At 34.0% G+C, this 22,191-nt stretch overlaps 1 protein-coding gene and 1 long non-coding RNA gene across 3 annotated transcripts; both read left to right on the top strand.

Moving 5' to 3' along the window:
- Positions 1–5,292: 5,292 nt before the first annotated feature.
- Positions 5,293–8,468, top strand: LOC116206827 (probable WRKY transcription factor 31). 2 transcript variants are annotated; one of them, XM_031539641.1, is made up of 7 exons: positions 5,293–5,691; positions 5,815–5,910; positions 6,144–6,308; positions 6,480–6,618; positions 6,694–6,854; positions 7,012–7,125; positions 7,623–8,468. In XM_031539641.1, the coding sequence occupies exons 1-7, from the start codon at positions 5,410–5,412 to the stop codon at positions 8,232–8,234; spliced, it is 1,569 nt and encodes a 522-aa protein (XP_031395501.1). In that variant the 5' UTR covers positions 5,293–5,409; the 3' UTR covers positions 8,235–8,468. The 2 variants fall into 2 exon arrangements, with proteins under 2 accessions (XP_031395501.1, XP_031395500.1); XM_031539640.1 differs by having other exon boundaries at positions 6,480–6,854.
- An 8,012-nt stretch (positions 8,469–16,480) lies between these two features.
- Positions 16,481–18,087, top strand: LOC116207038. The gene is made up of 2 exons (XR_004156846.1): positions 16,481–17,444; positions 17,551–18,087. It is a non-coding gene; the product is annotated as an uncharacterized LOC116207038 (long non-coding RNA).
- Positions 18,088–22,191: the final 4,104 nt, after the last annotated feature.

Below are 22,191 nucleotides of genomic sequence, written 5' to 3'. Positions count from 1 at the left end.
GATTCATTTTCATCCAATACCTTTAATTACTTTTCTATTTTCATCCTTTTATTAGATTTTTTATTAGAGAAGATTTTAACTTTGGTTCTTAATCTTTTAAATTTATTTTTTATCATAAATTTTTTATTTTGTTCAATTTTTCTTAATATTAAAAGTTTTATTTCTTATATTTTTACCCCTAGAATCTCCTAAAATACCCCCACGGTATTTTTAAATTTAAAAGAGTTATTGTTTTAATTTCAAAAATAAAACAAAATCTATCAAAATAATAAAACAAAAACCGTGAATCAACTCAAGAGAATGTGCAGGAATAAGTGTTTAGGTCACAAACAATCTTGGTAGGGGCAATGGCAATTTGTGTTAAGAGAATCGGTACTCAAATTTGCGAGTAAAGAAAGGGAAAAATAAAGGCGATTGTGTTTTGATAACCACAAACCACACTTATGAGCTTGATAGTGACACACTCTGCAAGGACATGGTAAACCTTTATGCAGGAAATGATGTTGAAAGTGTAATCGTAGATGGAAGTATAAGCTTAAGGTGACCTCCCCTAGGGTGGTAGTGCGATTTCATCCCCTACCGGCTACCGCCGCCTCTCTCCCTCTCAATTTACCATCATCCCTTGCAAAATATATTTTGATAGATTTTATTTTATTTTTGGATTTCAAATAATAATTTTTTTTTATAAATTTCAAAATATTGCGTGGGCATTTTTATGAGAATTTGAAGGGTGGAAGTATAAGGAAAAAAATTCAACCAAAAATGAATTAGGGTAAAAGAATAATTTTAAAATGTTAAGGATCAAAGTTAAAATCTTCTCTAATAAGAAATTTGATAAAAGGCCGAAAACAAAAAAGTAAACAAAGAGACTAGATGAAAACAAACCAAAATAAATAAATAAAAGGAAAATGATTAAAGCAGAAAAGTATTCAAATGTATAGTATTTAAAACAATAGAAAAATAGAAAAATGACTAAAATAAAAAAAAATTCAAATATAGAGGGCCAAATGTATAGTTTTCTCATATTTTTATATGATTTAATGTATAATTTTTGATATTATGTTGTTGATTATGAGATCTTATAAGAGTTTTATCATAGGTTCTTAAATAAACTTGTTATTACACGCATTCTAACCAGCAAGCCATCAGCCCTCCTTTTAAACCAGAAAAAGAGGGGGCAAAAAAAAGAATAAACGGGATGCGGCCCAGATCGACTAACCTATACTGTTAAGCTGATATGCTTCCAGAACGAGAAAAAGAAAATCGGAGTGAACAACCTTCGAACAAGAATCAAATGTGACTTTATCAACCACTTAGCCTTCATACAGGGCTCAAGACACATGAACAGAGCGAGATTAGTCCATGATGTTTTCTTCTTTGTCCCTTTCTTTTCCTACTCAATTGAGAAAGTCATTGATATGATGCCGATTGGTATCGAACCATAATTTCTAGTATGTACATATATATTCACATTCTATTAATTAACATATAAGAATTCCTCGTAATCTAAAAAAAAAAGAATAAAAATAGCAAAGAAAGTCCTGAAATCCTCCTCACATATATTAACAACTTTAGCCCCTTAATGACAATCTCCATATAATATGATATGGCCAAATCTTTTTTTTTTAAAGAAAACAGAATAAAAATTAAAAAAATTTCTAATGTAACTCCTAAATTTCAGGCAATTTGTATCCGCACGAAGAATATTAAAAAGTCAATACCTAATTTTGTAGATTGCCTAAAAGCAATCTCAGAGGCTTTGAGGGCTAGTGCGTGAATGCATATATATTATAGCTGTTCATATCAAAAGCAAAAATATATTAAATTTCGCTTTAGGTTAGCATTCATTTGAACGGAGGGATTCGAGAAATTTGGATTTTATTCTTTCTTCTTCAGTGGGAAGAAAATCACCCGATCGGCCAAATATATATATATATATATATATATATATATATAAATCTTCCTCGCCTTTCCCTCCATCATCTCTCAATCCCGCTTTATTCCATTAATTAGTTTTCCGGATGTACATACACGACCCACAAATCTATTTTCCAAAAGGAATCTCATCTAGTCATTATATATAGTGTGAACTGAATACACACGATTTTATGACCAATTGTTTTTTGGTCTTTTTCAGAGTCCTGCATGTAGTAGTTGAGATATCCCTTTACCTAAGTCAAAGGCGATCAAAATGAAGAAAGTGATAGTCCGTTTGTTTTGCGTATTTTGTTCTCCAATATTCTAGGATAATAGTACTTCCCCCCTTGTGCTGAGTCCTGCCCAATTTTGTGTGTGTGATATTGACATATACCACCACTAGTGACCCTCGGTTGAGCCCAACGCCAGCTCTATCATGTTTGGCCACATAATTCCGTCACAGCCGGTTGTAGCCCTCCTCAGGTCAACATAAATTCAGTTTTGTGATTGAGTGTTGTTTGGGGTTGGAAGCTTGGTTGGGACAAAAGGCGATTAACGGGACTTCGACGATTCAGCATGTCTATTCTGTTCGATGGGGTTGTTTCATCAACTTGCCAATGGTGAGGGATGGTAGCGGTGACGAGACCATATCCTGGTTGCAATAGCCTAGTTGGGTCAACATGCCCCGGGTCCTATATATTGTTCTTTCACAAAATGATTCATGAATACTTTAATTAAATGAGCCATTTTTCATTTATGTACCATTTTTCATTGAATATAGAATATAATTCATTCATTGACATAGGAATTTTCACGAAACTAGACGACAGAAAATATATAAAATTTATATCTCGATGGTTTTTCAATTGGGACACCGCAAGCCTGTAGTGCTAAACAGGGACGGTGGCACATTGAAGCTAGGGGGCAGTTGCCCCCGTTGAGATTCTCAAATTTTAAGAATACATATGTAAAAGTTATGAAGGTCAAGATTTTTGCCCTATAAAAATTACCTTTCCAAACCTTCCCCAAATAGATATTTTATCATTTTGATTTTGCCTCCTGATTTTCTTAAAGGACCCTAGAATAAGTAAAAAATATTTAACTTATCTCTACTGAAAGAAGGAAATATTTTGTGTTTTAATTTTATACTTTAGAAATTTCAAAAGCATCGAATTTCTAAACTTTATGCAATATTTTTCGGTAAAAAAAATCAATTTTTGACTAATAAAAATTTCCCTTTTTTGGTATCATTTACTCATACACCGTATAATTTCATATAAATCTTGGTATAGTTTTAGACCTTCCCTCCTCCACCAAAAAAGAAAGTTCCTGGCTCCGTCCCTGGTGCTAAATCTACACATTTTTTTTTCTATGAATAAATGCGGCAAGTGCTCAAAAGAAAATTAAACAATACAAAAACAAAATATGAAGACTCAAATGATATCACCTAACAGCAGAGAGCCTAGGCCGATGTGCCATCTCTATGGTTATTTCAGCAAGTGGACCAACTGTATCGTAGTAATTAAGCAAAACATGACTTGTGTGGTGGAGAATAGGAAAAAAATCAAGCAAATGGAGAAATGGGAAAGAATTGGAAAACGTAGGTAGCCGAATTTTGATTGAGAAAGCAAACCATATATATATATATATATCCAAACTTTTTTTTCCCTGGTAATTAATGGAATCAAATTCAAAGGTTTCTTTTATATATAATAATAAAATGACTCATTATTCAAATAATACCAACATTTTAATTGTAATTTTGCCCGGTTGAAAATATATCCTTTATCAAAGAAAATGATTGGTGACTTACCATTAGGTTAGACTTTACTTGCGATGTTCAAGTTCAAGTCTTCTTATACATATTATTAATTTTAAAATTTTCTTGTCAAAAAAGGGAATTTAGTATTGCCACTGTATGTACCAATGACATGTTTAATGATCGAATGATCTCAAATATCTACAATTCGATAAAAAAAAAGAGGAAATCACAGCTAGATAGTCGCCCTCATGCTAAATATCTGTCATTGTGGATTCTTCAGCGATATTTTGCAGTTTTGTTTGTTGTGATCGATCCAGCGTATTGGACGAAAATCATACGATAATTTTCTTTTTTAAAAAAATACTTATCACCGGATAAATAAATATGTTAATATTAAAAAAAGTTGGGATGAACAGGATAAAGCTAAAAAAAAGTCAAACCAGGTGACTCGGTCCGACCAGTAAGCAGTCAACAAGGTTCACGGCGAATCTCAGACGTGGCGGCTAAAGTAGCGGTGGTCGGGCCAACTTGGGGGGGTCTGAGCCGGTTAACACAGCCGGTAGCCGGTAGCCGGTAGCCGATGGCTGAGTTGAGACGTGATGTCGGTCAAGATCATTGACTTTCTGCACAAAACTGTCCTTTTCCCACACGTGGAACCCGCCGTCCTTATCGGGGCGGTGAATGAGTTTCCTCCCATTTTCGAACGGGTCCAAGTCAAACCCTTTCTTTCTTGACGCAATGTTGACAATAAAGGGCAGACCGACTTCGAGCCCCTCCGGTAGCCCGCTACCCGCTCCAAAACGGGTCGGTCGGACCCGAATTCAAGAACCTAATATAGATAAAACATGACATCGTCCGGTCCGTCACATCTCTCGAAGTGTGGGCACGGTACGACAACATTTCTTAAATAGTCATTCAGAAACTGATGTTCAAAATCAGTTGTATGTTCAAACCAAGAGTCGTTTTTGAAGCGTAGATCTTGTAATTGGTCATATATGAATGTTTTTTTAGCCAAGAAAGCGTATGAGATTATCTTAATATGAACTAGTATATAATACTGTCGCTTTACTGTATTGTAGAATATATAATAAAAACTACTATAAATGTGATCTTATAAAAAGCGAGTATTTATTAGTTTTTTAGTGTGATCACGACGTAGTTTTAATTTGTAGTGATTGAAATTATTATATACTCGAAGATATACTTTAACGCGAAATAATTTTAATGCATCCTCATTTATCATAAAAAAAAATTACAATGCAAATAAAGTATCCTTCTGACAGTAATTTAATCTATCGATTTTTGGGTTCTTTTTTAAGTAGAGAAGATGAAGCAAGCAAGTAGAAAGGAATATAAATAATGGGCCATCGGGTATACTTAGAGGAACCCGAATAGTTGACCCGACAAACCTCAAAGGAGATGAACGTGGGCCGCACTGCCAGTTGGCACCCTGACGCACCACCTGACGCAAAACGTTAAGAATCAAAGGTCCCTTCATTTTTCCTCACATATATACATATGAAATGAATTAATTAATTTGAAACAAAATCTCCTAAAGAATTTGGTCCACCCTCAACCTTCCCTTATAATAGACATAGAGATTGCTCTTGTCAAAAAGGACTTCATAAACCCTCCCACCGTCTCTCTCTCTCTCTCTCTCTCTCTCTCTCAGTGTCTCATTTCTTCTTCATCTCCTTTACAAATATAAGCTCTTGTTCTCATTACCCTCTATGGCCAAAGGGTGGGTCTCACCCTTGCTAATACCACCTTTCGGAACTCCTACTGCAATTTTAGACCCAGATCCTTTTCGGGGACGTGGGTTCAATTGTACGTCCGATACTAATAAGCCGATGTCTTTTGGGGCTGGCAGTCCGTCAAATAACGAAGAAGATCGAGTGGTTGTCAATGAACTGGACTTCTTCTCTGATGAGCGTAAGGTTACACCCCGCGGCGATGCAGGGGCAAGGTTCCCAATCGAGAAGGAAACCAGCTCCCATGAATCGGATGTAAATGTGAGCCGGTTTTAGATTTTGAATTTTATACAGTCTTCCATTCTTCTTGTTGATGATTGATAATTTCTAGTCAGTAGAACCATTTGACATTGATCGTATATATTCTTTCCAATGTTCGTGTAGACTGGTTTGCGATTAGTTAGCGATTCGAGAAGCGAGAAATCATCAGACGAAGGTAGATCTTTATCGGATGTGGCAGATAAACTGGGGAGGAACGAGGTATATATAACTTTCCCTCTTACAGTTAGACAAATATATGTAGCTAGATATTTATTTTGCATTAATAGATCTAATCTTAGTGAGATTTTTTTCGATATCTGATATCAATATTTTGATTTGATTGCTGTATTTGTTTAGTTAGACTCGATATACTTGATGTGTGTATTCGTGTTCCTCGCAAAATATTTCTATATATCTGAGCTGATTCGAGTATGATCTTGTGTTTCCTGCAGCTTGGGCACCTTCATGCGGAGCTTCAGCTAATGAATTTGGAGAATCGTAGATTGAAGGAAATGCTAGTGCAAGCTTGTAACAGCTACAATGCCTTGCAGGCCCACCTTGCGACCTTGATGCAGCCGCAACAAAATAATCTCGGTCCCACAGCGGCTCAACATGAGGTAATATTTCTCAATAGATCAGAAATGATTCTCAGCGATACCAAAACTCATGCATAAGAATTATGTATTTGCCACCAAGATCGAATTGAATTATTTCAAGAGTTTCAGTAATGTTTTAAGTTTTACGGCACTTGATCATTGTTAATGTTTACATCATATTTTAACTGACAGAATAATGTTGAACGAAAGTTGCTTGAAAAGAAGAAAAGTGAAGCAATTGCACTGAAAAATTTGCTCGACTCAGGAGACTCTATAGCTCCTCGGGCTCAGGACATAGCCGGCAATTTGTTGACAGACAAGAAAATCCGTGGTGAGTCTCAGTCGCCTTGCAATAACATCATGGAATCAAGTGCACCCTCTCATAAGTCACTTGATGGTTACCCAGACGGGAAAAGAAGTGGTAGCCCCATCGATTTCGAAGCACAGGATTGCAAGCCTAATAAGAATGCAAGATTGAGTAATGGAACCACTGTAGATCAACCTTCGGCAGATGTGACCATGAGAAAGACCCGTGTTTCAGTTCGAGCGATATCAGAAGCTTCCATGGTATGTATAACATGCGTTCTGGTAAAAGCTGTTCCAATATATATCAGAGTGACAAATTTCTTGTTAAAGGAGAATACATGATGTCTCTCTCATATAATACATATAGAGTCGAGGTTCTTTTTACGCTGACATTTGTTATGATTGCGTATATATATAGATTAACGATGGATGTCAATGGCGGAAATACGGGCAAAAGATGGCTAAAGGAAATCCATGTCCACGAGCATATTACCGGTGTACTATGTCAGCTGGCTGTCCCGTCCGCAAACAAGTACGTTATGGAATTTTCATCATTACTTTTTCTATTGCAGTGCATGATATTCAGTGGAATTTTATTTTACAAGTATAACTAGAGGGTAATCCATGCATGCACAGAGTAAATTTGTCATATATTATGGAAGAAATTCGAACAAAATTATGCTCGTATTACACGATCATTGTAGTTTCTATAGTTGCAGTTACTTTAGGATCCATAACCAATTTTACATCATTTCAATTTTGTTGGGTCAAATTGAAACTTATTTTATAGTTAGAGTTTTACTTTAGGATCCATAAGCAATTTTGCACCATTTGAATTTTATTGGATCAAATTGAAACTTATTTTATAGTTATTTAAAACTAAGAGTTAAAAAAAAAAGTAAAATTTATTCCAAGAAGGAAAAAAGAGTGTACTTTCTGTCATGCTTCTGAAAATGCTTTCACTTTACTTATAATAGAAGATAGAGGATACGTGCTTAACTTAACATGTGATTTATGGAAAATTTGAAGGTCCAGCGTTGCCAAGAAGATCGATCAATCCTGACAACGACCTATGAGGGCCATCACAACCATCCGCTCCCACCTGCTGCCATGTCCATGGCATCAGCCACGACAGCAGCCGCAAGCATGTTGCTTTCGAGATCAATGTCAAGCTCAGACAGTGGCAATTTCGTGAACCCAAATTTTCTAGGAAGAGCGATTCTTCCTTGCACATCAAGCATGGCCACCATTTCAGCTTCAGCTCCATTTCCCAGTGTCACTTTAGATCTCACTCACTCTCCAAACCTCCAAACAGCCCAAACACCCCATCTCCAGTTTCCCTTCCCTGGCCAAGAAACCCTAATTTACAACAATCAATCCCAATTTTCAGGCCTCCAATTAATGTCCGACCACCACCAAGCTCAGCCATCACAGCCAGTGCCGCCAGTGGCAGCAGACACGGTATTGAGTGCAGCCACAGCCGCCATAGCTGCTGACCCGAACTTCACCGCTGCTCTTGCAGCTGCCATCTCTTCCATCATAGGTGGAGCTCACCCCAACCCTAACAGCTCAGCCACCTCCCTCTCGGATCCCGGAAGTGAAACTGCAAATGCCGTTTTTGATCGATACGAGCAACAGTAAGGGAAGCAAGACAGATATATATGTTTACAGCAAACTTCAAGTGCTGGTGATCATTTCGGTGTTCAACTTGTTCATATGTTCCATTTCGCGTTAGATAAGAATGAGATTTGATTTCATGTTGATATAGTCTATATGCCCCCTCCAAGAAAGATTAGAACATAATCAATTTCCTCGTATAACAAGCTCTTTCATTGTTAGTTTCTTTCACTTGAATGACATATCTAGTTAACATCCTTTTTTTCTTTTGGTTGAATAACTAACATCATCCTCTTAATTAGTACACACAGAGAAGAACATGCATATTTAATGACGTTTTTAGGCAAATAACATCAATGAATTTTATGTTTTTTAGCCCCTACATTTCATGTCTTATGATATTACGAAAGAAACTTGATATTGTTTCAGTTTTTTTTCTAATGTTTCACATCAATAATCTCATTACCAATTTATTCGCCTACTTCAAGGAACTAAAAATAAACATGTTTTGTCTTAACACTTTACCCTTTATTGTTGTTTACCTGTCTGGTTTTGCTCTCAAGTTAATTTCCAAAAAAGAAAAAAAAGAAAAAAAAAAGAGCTAAATAATCAATCCCTGGACTTGGATTTACATAGAAATGTGTGAAAGCAAAATTCCCTTCACGTACGAAGCGTGTGGGGGAGGGCTTGTAATTTCTTAGATAGAAATGTTTTTGTGATGAATCATATATAAACAAAGATATATGCAAACGCTCTACCGAAGAGAAAAAAGATATACACAAATGCAATGCGAATGCATGTATAATTTAATTGAATTCATTCTCCAGAATTTCCGGAGGTCCATGTGAAAAGAGAAATTCAGGAGGTTGAATAGCTGCAGCGATGGTGAACCGTAACGCTGGGAACGTAGTCATATATGGTGGCCAGCTCAATAATAATAAATGAAAAAAAAACAATAATTAATGTGATTCCTTCGGATTAGTGAATTTTATTATTTCATAGTTTCATTGTGAATACTGTACCATAATGTAAAAGTCAAAATTGAATACAGCAGCTTAGCATATCACTTTTGTTTTAATTTGCAAAGATTTCATTGCTGTTTCTTGTTAAATCCGCTCTCCATTTCAATGTCAACAAAGAAAATCGGGCAGATTCGCCAAGTCCTTAAGCGCAACTCGTGTTTGACTCCGCGTATCCTCATTTCGCCGAATCGTTAAGGGTATCGGTACAATTTAACAATTATATAAGTTTATTGATTTGGTCCCAACTCTATTTATCCTTAAATGAATGAAATTCTTTTTCACCAAAACGGTATCGAACTAGATAAAAGAAAATTGTTCAGATTTTCTTATGTCCATTCCCCTGTCATATATCCGCTCTTTGAATAAAAAAATGACCCGGATTTATCACTTAAGCAATTTCGATGATGAGCAATGCTATTGTTCGATGTTGATATTACTTTTTTGCTCAACCGATGTCGATGTTACTTCATTATTACTCTTGTGTTGGTGATATATTGGGGTACCAAAGCATAGTCTTTTCACTTTCTTCATTTATTCCTTGGAAACCACTCCTCCATTACTAGCTAGGAGGAATGTTCCTTTTCAATGGGATGGGATAAAGTTGACCACTTAGTCAAGGCAGAGGTCAGGTACGTAAATTCAAACATAGCTAAATTATTTGTGAATTTGTCCAACAAAGTTCCCTATCCATTTCATGAGGACAAGATCTCATCTACAGCCGGTATAGCTTCCTCATACTAATTCCTACCATTCATGAATTGATTTAATGACCCTTCCCCGTGAAGAATTTCAATGTATTTAGGAAATTTACTAAAAATAGAAGAGAAGGTTCATTTACAGAATTCGTTTTTTAAATATAATTTACTCATATAAATAAATATATATATATATATCATAATACGAGCTTTTATTATTTAGAAGTAAAACAATAACATACATTGCACGTGAAGATTACGTAATTTGATTCATTATTTCACATAATTCTTATATAATAGTATTAGTTATTACATAAATACAAAAAAGTGTATATATTTTTCATTCTTGAAATGATATTAAGTTTCGTAGCACTTTTTGAATTTGTTTATAGTTCAGATATTAGACTTTATGTTTAATTAAAACTTACGATTAATAATGAAAATAAATCAAAATATGACAGGAGCAAATGATATGTATAAACAAATATAAAATGATAAAAAAAAACTATCGAAAGTAGCTTTTTATATGTATAGGGAAGTGTATTGGATATACGACAGTTCACAAACTCTCCTGTTAGAAAGATGCGAGAATTATTTATCTTATTCAATTAAAATTGGATTTTAAAGAAGGAAATGGAAAGAAAAAGAGTGGAAGTATGGCATGCATATAGATATTTGTAGTTTCTTATTTAAATAGTTGTTCTGAATGCATTTATATGAAATATTGACTAATTTATCAATAATAAGTATGATTAAGAAAAATATCAATGAGGAACATAAATGACTGACAAATTATATATATTGATTAAAATTTTCAAGATATATTGAAAGAGTAGAGCTAAAAATTTTTAGTCTCTATACATGTGGATGAAAATAGTCTAATTACATTAAATGAGTCAGAATAAATGTAGATATTCTTTTTTTGGCCATATGCGTAGATATATTATAGTGTAAAAACGATGTAAATACATCTTACACTTACAGGGTGAATAAAAAAATTGTTTCAACACATTGAAGGTGTAAAAGTGGAATTATGAAAAATCGAAAACACTTGATTTGAGATCAGTGTCTTTGATCAATCAGCGATAGAGGCTCTTTTTTGTGGTCTTAGTTGTTTTCTCCTATCAATGGATAGAAAGATTGTTACATGTTTGGCATTTGAGCATCAACACAAGGCTCAACGAAAAAAAAAATCCACCTGAATCAACATGGATAATTCAAGTGGTTTGACGTTTATCCTTTTTAAGCAAGATTTTAGATTCGAGTTTTATGATGGAAAAAATCTATACTGAGAGAATTTTATCCTTTAGTGGATTGACGCGGCACGAACTAGATTAGTCGGGGTCCAATAGACTTCCAAATACTAAGACACACCAATAAAAAAAAAAAGTCGAGCTTGGAGGAAAAAGAAAAAAAAAAGTATCAGGTCCACCACAAGGCTTTCGACTCAAAAAGGATACGGTTAACCTAGAAGAAACAGCCGAGCCCAATAATTTGGAGACCCAAGAGAATTAAGCCCAGCAGTCGCACAAGTCAAGGTCATCAATCGGCTTCCGTTCGAGACTTCTTGAGACATGCAACAGATTATATTGTAACAAAAGAGGAAAATTATCACTGAAAATTAAACATCGCGTAGATTTTTTTTATGTTAATGTTAAATACATTTAGAAACTAAAAATGATGTTAAAAGAAATTTTCATTTAAATTTCACAAATTGAATTGAATAAACTTAGTTTTTATTTTTATCATATTTAATTTAAAGTTGGAATATCTAAATTCTATGAATGATTTATTATTGTATAAAAGATGTAATCCAAATATATTATACAATTTAGATATTGAAAATAGAAATTTTTTTAGAAATCAAAAGGTCTCTTCGCACTAATTATCTTAATTTTAATTAAATATTTTTGTTAATTTGATTCTACTAATTTTGTTTATAAAATATACATAGCTAATGCTTTTTAAGTGAATAACGTATTTTTTTTATGTAAATACAGTGTTTAACAGAGCAAATCTAATATGACGAATTTAATATTTTATGTTCATTCTCGTTATTTTGATGATTATCAAAGAGTTAATTTTATAAGTATACACCAATTAAAATTTTTAAAGATTATGTATAATAGAATAAACAAATTTTCGTTACAAATAACAATTCTGAGTAGCGTGCAGGTGGCTCATTTTATCTAATTAATGATATAATATTTTCTGAGCACATATAACTAGTTTGATAAAGCTGAGAATTTCACTAGGCATGCACACTATAACGGAACTTTAATTCCTTTCTGTTTTTCTAAAGATACAAGTATCATGACTTTAATAAGTGAAATTAATCTCGGCTTGTTCTTCGATTTGACCCTAATCATAAGATAGTTTTATTTTTTTCTGACCGATCTAACCATTTTACTCGAGGTTGCGATGGCCATTGATGGCCCAATTTGAGCAATTTCACGGTGGGGATTGCCAATGTTTTCGCACCAAAATATATGTACTTTCCAAATATTAACAAGAAAGATTTTTCTTAGATTTGCATTTTTGGAAAGCCATAATCGTGATTTTTCAAGGGGATGTAGAAAGTCAAGGATGCACATACACAAATAAAAGAAACTTGACAATTGTCAATGCATATATTCCGTAATCAAAGGTAAGGTGAAAGGGCTGTATTTACATAATGTATATTTCTATATGTACATCATTTCCATAAATTTCTCTTTTCTATATATATATATATATATATTTCTCTTTTCTATATATATATATATATACACTGCCCGACACTGTAATGTATTATCCTGAAATTCATAGGAAAAGAAAATCTCTCTGAATCCTCCCAATTTTTGTTCCGTGTTATCAAAATTAAATTATATTTGACGAGAAATTAACAAGCAAAGAGAAGCATCTCTCCTTTGGAGCAATGTAAGTATGTGTATATATATATATATATATATATATAGCTTAACGTTTCGTTTGTCTTCCTATATATTGTTTCAATGAGTCATCTTTTTTGTTTATTACTGCTCCTTTTACATTTTATTTATCTGCTATTTATGAAGAATTATTATTCATTAGTATCCCCTCGATCGTAAGATGACAGAAAGTGAATGAAATGTTTGTTTAAAGTCATTGTGTCTTCTTGAAATCTGCGAACTCATCATGCACTCGACACTTTGATTATGTATTGTTATCATCAAGTCATCATTTTGACATTTCATTGCATTTTGTTTATAATATTCACGTTAATGATTTGTACTAACATTTATCATGCACATACGTGCCAGCAATGGATCGGAACGTCCAAATTGAAGAAGCTGGTCAGGTTATTGACAACATTTCCTTCCGGACCTTCCGGTGGCCCGACATCTCCCTTGTAGACTCTGGTGATGTACCGGAAGAAGGATCCTTCATTGAGATGGTCCCCAGACTTCCACTCCCTATGAGATTCATCGAGAGGATGAATTCCGGCTCTCAGGTATTTGAGTTCTATTTTACCACGTCGCTATCTCCGGTCTCGGTTATTTCTGCAAATGAGCTCTCTGATGATGGAATCATCCACCCTTGCTTCTCCAACCCGTCAATCATGGGGGCGAAAGAACACCTGAGCCCCAAGTCCGAACCACATTCACCTAAGCCCTTCACCTCAGGAAGCAAGCACGAGCGCGAGTCGAAGTCCATGCCGTCGTGTTTGGTGAGCAGACAACCAACGAGAGCACTTGCATTCTTCTTTAAGAACTTGAATATCCTGAGGCCGCTGTACTGGATTATGGGCCGAGGTGATACCAAGAAGGGTCGAACAACAAAGAGCTCAGCTCATCCTAAAGCTGGTCCTTCGGTCACGAGCTCTTTTAGCTCCATCTCTGTCTCTGAGAGCTTGATACACGAGGCGATCTTGCATTGCAATAGTCCCATGTCTATTAATTCCTAGCTATTGAATGACATATGACATGACATTGTGGCAATGCATGCTTAAATGGGATTGAATGTAACTGGAATTCTTCACTTGTAAATTCTTTTGACGAAATGATAAAAATTCAAGTTTTAGATCATATTTCTGAATTCCACACCACCAAGTTAGACTTCGCTACGATAATTATGGATTTAAAGGAAAAAAAGTGGGGACAGATTTATTAATTGAGTTTAAAGGAAAACCGTAATCTACTGAATAATAATAATGGAATCTAGTAATTCCTTTCAGCATTTTTGGAATGAAACAATACTGGAAACTGGATGAAATAGAATCGCTATGTGTAAACGTTACATAGCAAAGTATCAAACATGGTCTCATAGCGTGATATTTGGAAATTAAATTAAAAATTAGTGATACGTAATTGGGTGAATATAAGTAGCAATATTACAAGGCAGTCTATCCACAAAGGAGCGACTTTTTATTCTATTTTATTTTTTTCGGTTACAACGACTTTTTATATTTATTCTGTCAAATTCGGTACAAATCAGCAAATTAAAAAAAAACAAAAACAAAAAACAAAAGATGGTAAGTAGAGAAATTTACCCAGTTGGTGTGTGTGTGTGTGTTAACCTACCTACCCGGTTTTCTTGTTGATTAAAATTTACCTAGTTAATGTGTATATGCATACACCAATAATGGAAAAGGCAGCTCGTCTAATGCATGCATGTGAAGCAAATATATTTCATTTCCTATAAGTTTTATGAAATAGGGAAATTCGCAGAAATTTGAAAAAAAAAAAAAAAAGAGCAGATATTGATGAACAATTTCAGTGAAAATCAGCTATTTCCAAACAAAGGGAGATTTGTTTCCATCAATTGTTCATTTTCTGATGTTTTACCTGTAACGGAAGATTGTGTAATCACTTACTTTGATTGTCCATTGCGACTGAATACTCAATTTTTTTTCTGATAAATAAATACAAAAGCAATGGACGAGGCCCAACTAATCTCTGGATCCATATAAATGTAGATGTATGTATATGTTGTATTCTCTTCCATTGTCCTGAATATATATGCTCATTACATTCTCTCTAATTTCTCTAATTGTTCCATGCAATATTCTATTGCATTTTCTGTGCAAATAGTTATGTGCTAGCTTCTTGCTTAAAGGGCTCCTACGTGCCGGAGCGATGCGAACACAATACTGTATATATGAGAAGAGGAGGCAATTGGTTCATAGATGAGCTCATGCTTGAAGGCCGATTATTTCAAAATTCAAGCCCAATAGAGGATTAAAAGTCTTGAGCTAAATCAGAAAAAAGGAAAAAAAACTTGGAGCTGAAATGAAAAGTAAAATAAATGAGTAAATTAAGCTCATAACGCCTTGTCAGATGGAAAGATGGGAAGGAAGACGCGGCAATAGTAGTGCAGCCATCACATACACAAAACTCACAAATTTCTACTACTCTTCTATCTTTACATTCTTGCACTCTTGTACTCTCATTTTCATCAATAAAATTCTTCTTTCATATTATCAAGAGAAAGTATAGCGCAATAGTACATTTCTTACCTGGTGACTAAAAGGTTCCAAGTTCGATACCCAGTGAAATCATCCGTGCTTATTTATTATATATTTAATATTTCTATTTCGGTGTACTAGGTTCATGGATCTATCTTGTAATTGAAAAAAATTCTTCTTCCATATTTGAATTAGTAAAATCCTTTATTTTATATCAACGCATTTGAGTTCATAGGAATTCCCGGCTCCTACCTACAATCATCTCGAAAGTCAGAATGCTAGGCGCTTTCTTCTCAGTTCCACAACTCGAGGGGTTGTTGAATAGATTCTCGTCTGGAGACCGTATCCTCTGTGGCACGACTTCCCAAGCACCAACAGGGTGATCGATAAATTACTTTAGCAATAATACACGGTTAACTGGCCATACGAGGTACATTGAAATTAAAAAATTGGTATATATCTTCTCTATGTTTTTCTTTATTACGCAACAACAAAAAGGACTTTTAGTGACCTTTTTTACCGACCCATCAAAATAAGTCGCCAAAAGTCCTCTGCAATGAGTCTAGGGCAACCCAAAATATTAGGTAGCCTAAGACAAAGCTTTGGCCGACCCTTTCTGATGGGTCGACAAAAATGGTATTCGTAGGCCAGCCTATGCCGACCCATAGAAAATAGTCGTCATGGGTATGAATTTTTGCAACCCGATAATTAAGATCGTTACAAGTTAGTCGTCCTAGATAAGGTCTATTCTAACCCAAAAAAATGGTCACCTCAGGTGAGGCTTTACCTGCCTCTCTGCTTAACGTCAACCAAAATGGTCGTCATAGGCGAGCCTTTATCGACTCTTACAAATGGGTTGTCCTAGTCTGGTTTTCTGTGATCCAATTTTTAGGTTGACCAAGCATGGTCTAGGACGACCCATACATGATTCAACCTACAAATCCTTAAGTCAACCCAAATTTTGGGTCAGACAAACAACCCCCATGCTGACCCTTACATATGCGTCACCCTATGTATGTTTTTTCGCGATCCAAAAGAAAAGGTCGCCCTAGATTGACTTTAGGCTCCAAACGAAAATTTGAAAATTTGAAAATTTAGAATTTGAGAATTTATATTTTGAAGTAATATGAGTGTGCTGCTCTATATGTCTTTCTCCCTCTGTTTATGTGCGTCTCTATCTTTCTCTGTCTTTGTCTATGCTTTCGTAGCTCACCAAAGCTCCGCGTCTCAGTCGCCTCCAACACATCTTCCTCCTTCTCGGTTCAAGCTCCTCTGCCACTGGGTTCCTCGTCTCAGCCTCCAGTTCTACCTAGACATTGTGTTTCCCTATCAGTTTCTCAAGCCTGCCGACCTCAATTGACTGATGTCCATGAGCTCAGCTTGTCTTCCTCCTCAATTAGCATAGCAGCGGCTCGACATTAGCTCCTCCATGAGCTCTCTTGGCGTCGTCTACATGTTAGTCACCCTCATTTGCCTCCTCCTCTCTACTTCCACAAGTTCGATGCCTACTTGAGGATCAACCTAGGCCTCGCGCTCTTCGTGATAGCCCTTCTTGTCATCCCCATCATGGAAACTGTGTACTTAAAGGGTTGTTCAGGATGCTTTAGGTGGTCTGTTGCTTCACTAATTTTTCTTCAAATTTTCAAATTGCTATATTTTATGGCTTTAGGTGGTCTGTTGCTTCATAATTTTTCTTCAAATTTTCAAATTACTATATTTTCTGAATTTAGGGTTTGCTGTTGTAGCTTCAATTTCAACCTTTTTCTACAATAGGACTATTATTTGGTAAAAACTTTTCTGGTGAATTTAGTGAAGTGCGTCGACAACATTTTTCGAGACTGGGTTCTTGGGGATAATTGGATCAGTTCATAAGTCATGTCGATGTACCTTTAGCAATCTGTGTACTGCAGTTTCAGATTATGATATAATTTATCACCCAATTTCGAGCTTGAATGGAGCTATGAACTCTAACTTGATCGCTTGAGGCGAGGTTTCACTGACTTTGGTGTTTTTAGACCTTTGTGTGCAATCTCAGCCGGATAACAAGGTCGAGACAGTAGAATACTTGGAGAAGAAGAAGAAGGAAGAGAAGGTTCGTCCTGTTTATATCAAGATAGACGTTCTTGGATTCAATGTGGTTTTAGTTGCTGCAGCAGTTCATTACTTTGTTTTGATTGAATGCAATTGGATGCTTGTAGGGAATCAAATAAGTGAATGTCCCACGCTGTTTCATGGCCAAGGCTCACATTTCCATTTCTAATTTCATCCACGGTTGATTCATTTAATTATGCACTCCATTGACTGGCTTAATCTCCTGTATCCTGCAAAGAGTTAATTCAAGATTTCTCCGGAGCCTCTTAAATTCTAATTTATTGTTGATGGGGAGTTGTGGTAATTCTTAAATGCATGTTCTTGAGAATTTATCTATAGAGAAGAGAAGAGGAAGAACAACCATTGAAGGAGAACTTGTGCTAGTTTCAAAGTTTCTGAGACAAGGGACAAGAACGGCGTGAAGAAGAAAATTCGAAAAGAAAAAGAACTACCTGAAGAAGCAATTCAAGCTGAAGTCGCTGCATAACAAGTGTAAATTTGTTTCATATGTATTTGGCTTTGTCGGGTCTTGTGAGTATAGGATTCCTAAATTATTATGCAATGACTTTGAGCATAATTATTCAGGTTCCCAATTTGATTTATGTGTAATTATACTTTTCCATATTGCAATTTAGGTGACTACTTATCGATAGAATCTAAATGCTAATTTGCATTCTCATATACTGATAACAAGCTATTAGCTTGTTGCTAGAAAGTGATTGGATAAGTCTCATAAACTGATAACAAGCTACCTGTTGTAAGTGGACAAGCTATACATATGTATTATGCCTATACATAGGACAAGACAAGTCTTTGTTGACAAAAAAATTTTGGATCAGCCAAACTGTGGCTTTGCCGACCTAAATCTGGGTCGGCCCGGGTACGCCTTGGCCGACCCAAAAATTTTGGGTTAGTCAAGCCGTGGCTTTGCCAACCCAAGTGTGAATCGGCTCCAGTACGCCTTTGCTGAACTATTTTCTCCCGGCCCATCTCGGTGGGTCGCCTTAGGTCGGATCTATGGTGACCCTTTTCAAAATGGGTTGCCAAGTCTATTCCAACTTAACCTCAGGCGACCCTTTCATTTGGGTCCGGAGACCTAGGGCAACCATTTTTTGAGTCATCCGAGGTCATTTTTGGAGTCGTCCTAGGCCCCTTTGCTATAGGTGAATTGGTCTTTCTTTAGCACAATATACTTGCATAAGTTCAGGAGTCAAAATATATATGTCCAGAGTCGTGTTTTGTTATTAGCACAATTTATCTGACTAACTTTGTGTTTTGTAAATAATTTCTAATCATTTCACCGGTGTGTTGCACATAATTATTAATCATAACCGAAATTTTATATTTTATCATATAGTCTTTGAAAACATTAACTAGTTTATAATTATACAACTAAGAACTCTTTAATAATAGTCAAAATAACGATGAGCAGAAAATGCTAAATTCATCGTATTAGATTTGCTCTAGTAAATACTTTAGATACATAAAAAAAAGTACAGTATTCACTTAAAAAATATTAATTTATTAGTAAAATTATTTTAATTAAAGTTAACATAATTAATAAAAACCTTTAGTTTCTAAAAAAGTTTTATTTTCAATATCAAAATTGTGGAATATAATTGGATTTACATCTTTTCTATAATAATAATAAATCATACATAGAATTTAAATATTTCAACTTCAAATAAATTGAATAAAAATATAAACTAAATTATTCCATTCATTTTATGAACTTTTAAATAAAAAATTCTTTTACATCACATAGAACATGTATAGCTTTTAAATATTCAAAACCTCCGTACAATTTTAATTATGTAAGTAATTACTTATATGGAAAGTTTTACAAAAAATAGTTCAACATCCTTTTTAAATTGAAAAAAATCCAATTACAATTTCAAGGATATAATTAAGCATTTGTAGAATCAAAAATTTAAAGAATAAGATAATTTTAATTAATTGAATTTGAAAAGATATATTTATTTCTAAATTGCACATATACTTGGATTAATTTTTCTCTATGGATAATTATTAGATCAATTTACTATATTATTTTTCTTATTTTTAGGTTCATTTAATATTTAATATTGGCGTAGAAGTTTTTAAAATTTTGTAGATATTTTAGTAAACATCATTTTACTTGTTAAATTGAAAATTGGAAAATAGATATATTTTTTTGCAGTTACAAAATGGAAGTAATTTTAATAACTTGAATATATAAAGTATATTTATTCCTATATTGCACGAAATTTACTTTCATATTAAAGAGTGTAGAGAAGCTGAACATGACATGTGGTGGAACTTGTAGAAGTCAAAAATGACACATGATGAAATTTAATGAAGCATGACACATGGTGAAACCCGGTAAAGTATACTAGCCATTATATATTATATCTAGTTTTATCTAATTAATGATATAAGATTTTCTTTAAGCACAAATGGCTTGATCTAGCTGAGAAATTCAATAGTCATGCACACACTAACGGAACTATAATTTCTTGTTGTTTTCCGTGATATACAAGTATTCTTAGTTTATTTACTGAAATTAATATTCACTTGTTCGTCTATATATTTGGCCCTAATCATAAGAATTTTTTTCTATCAATATAATCACAAGATATTTACAGTAAATATAAAGCCAACCAAAACTATAATTCCTTTCTTTCTTTCTTTTTCGGATTTCTACATCCATGTCCTAAAAATAAATATAACAAACTTTAATTTTCTCTTGCTTGCACTCCAGTCATATGTTTGCTTGCAGGGAATACCATATGAGCCCAATTAAGCAATGATTTTTTTCTCCTTTATTGAGAGACTGACGTTATTCCAGAAAAAGAAAAAGAACAGAAAAGAAAAGTTTCCTTATAACTTGTAAGTGTTTTCTATTAGTGGCCACGCACACATTTGATTTGTGCACGACACCCTTACAGATCCGAAAGTGGCAACAATTCTTCTGCGTACTCCGTTTTGGCCAGAGCAAATCATTACAAGAGTGAAGACTTGCTTCGACCCATACACAAAAAAACATGTCAATATATAATGAATAATTGCCTATGATGGGTGCCTTATTGAACATGATATGGATCGCAATTAAGAAAATAGAAAACCGATATCAAAGAGTATCGGGTTCAATTCTTATTAGAGGGATTATACTTCTTGTTTTATCTCCATTCGTTTTCTCCTATTAGAATTATCAACTTTCGATGTAATTGGAAGGACAAAAAGAAAAGGACATGGAATCAATATAAGAATAAATGTTAAGGTCGAGGTGAGTTTTGAAAATACATGTCATAGTCATGCGTGGAAATTAAGGTGACCGCCGACAATAATTGTAGTCGCGTGCAGAGGTTGGCCAAGGTGGTTGAATGCTTTGTCGCCACGTATGCAATTTAAATTCTTTTTTGATGAACATATGCAATTTTAATTAAGTCCACTGACTTGATTAATTGTATAATGCATCGCCAATATACCATATTACGTAAAACCATACATTGGATATGAGTATTTTGCTGACGGAGATAGTTTTATACGTGGATTGATAGTGAAATACTATAGGAAGATCGCGATCGGAATAAACGGTTTCAAAACGACAATCGTTAACATTTTGCTGACGTGGCGCGTCCTATGTGTCACTTTTATTATATGGAACCAATCACAGTACGCCACGTTATTTAAAAAAAAATAAAATTTGAAAAAGTCCAATAAAAATACAAAAAATATATAAAAAAGAGAGTAAAAATTTAGAAAAAAATTTAAAATTATTTTTAAAATATTTAAAATATTGAAAATAATTTTTTATTATTTTTAAATGTTTTTAAAAATAATTTAAAATTTAATATTAAAATAATTTTAAATTTTAAATTAAATATAATAAAAATTATTTTAAATTTTAAATTATTTTTAAAAGTTTTTTAAAAAATATTTTTTTATTTTTTTTCTAAATTTTTACTATTTTTTTATTATTTTTTGTATTTTTATTGGACTTTTTCAAATTTTATTTTCTCTTAAATGACGTAGCGCACTCCAATTGGTTCCACGTAACAAAAGTGACACATAGGACGCACTACGTCAGCAAAATGTTCACGGCGTCAGAGGCAATTGACGGAATGTATTATATTGAAACAGTTTTGAAACTTTTTGTACCAACAAGTTACCAAAAAAATATTTTGGATCAATTTAAAATATTCATGAAATTTTTTTGATCATCGGTGTAATTAACCCGAAAGAAAAAGAGAGAGAGAGAGTTTTGTACATAAAGGATCTACCATATCACATCAATCACAAATCAATAAGTACTAAATACATTGATATAAATGGTTATAAATTTGCAATATGATATTATTTAAAAATAAATAAATTCTTTCATTGAATCTTGTAACACATTGACATATGATATTACATACAAGACATTCTCATGTTAATGGACGACGAAAAGAGCCCATGAGTTGTTCATTAACTGGATGATAGTATTTCCCTAAATGTTGTATATAAGCAAGATATTGCCCATGTTAGATCGATGGAAAGACCACATATATAATAAAAGAGGTATAACGCAATGACGCATACTAACTTTCACCTAACTAAAAGATTTAAGTTTGATATTCGTTGTAGGATTATCCATATTCTTTTATTAACTATTAAAATTATGATTTCTATTTCATTGTTTTAAATCAATGTACCTTCCTTGTAATCCAAAAAAAAAAAACAATCATATACGTGGAGTCCACCTCCATTTTCGAGCTCATACTGCC

The sequence above is a fragment of the Punica granatum genome, chromosome 5 (genome assembly GCF_007655135.1).
Source record: "Punica granatum isolate Tunisia-2019 chromosome 5, ASM765513v2, whole genome shotgun sequence".
Classification (NCBI taxonomy): Eukaryota; Viridiplantae; Streptophyta; class Magnoliopsida; order Myrtales; family Lythraceae; genus Punica; species Punica granatum.
The sequence above is the reverse complement of the archived record's forward strand: the minus strand, read 5'-3'. Positions and strand labels throughout refer to the sequence as shown.

What these genes read in the sequence shown, in the direction of transcription:
- LOC116206827 (XM_031539640.1), top strand. Translation starts at nt 5,410, where the DNA reads ATGGCCAAAGGGTGGGTCTCACCCTTGCTAATACCACCTTTCGGAACT. An exon ending in CCCATGAATCGGATGTAAAT is followed by an intron (nt 5,692 to 5,814) that starts GTGAGCCGGTTT and finishes ATGTTCGTGTAG; the next exon opens with ACTGGTTTGCGATTAGTTAG. An exon ending in CGATATCAGAAGCTTCCATG is followed by an intron (nt 6,855 to 7,011) that starts GTATGTATAACA and finishes GTATATATATAG; the next exon opens with ATTAACGATGGATGTCAATG.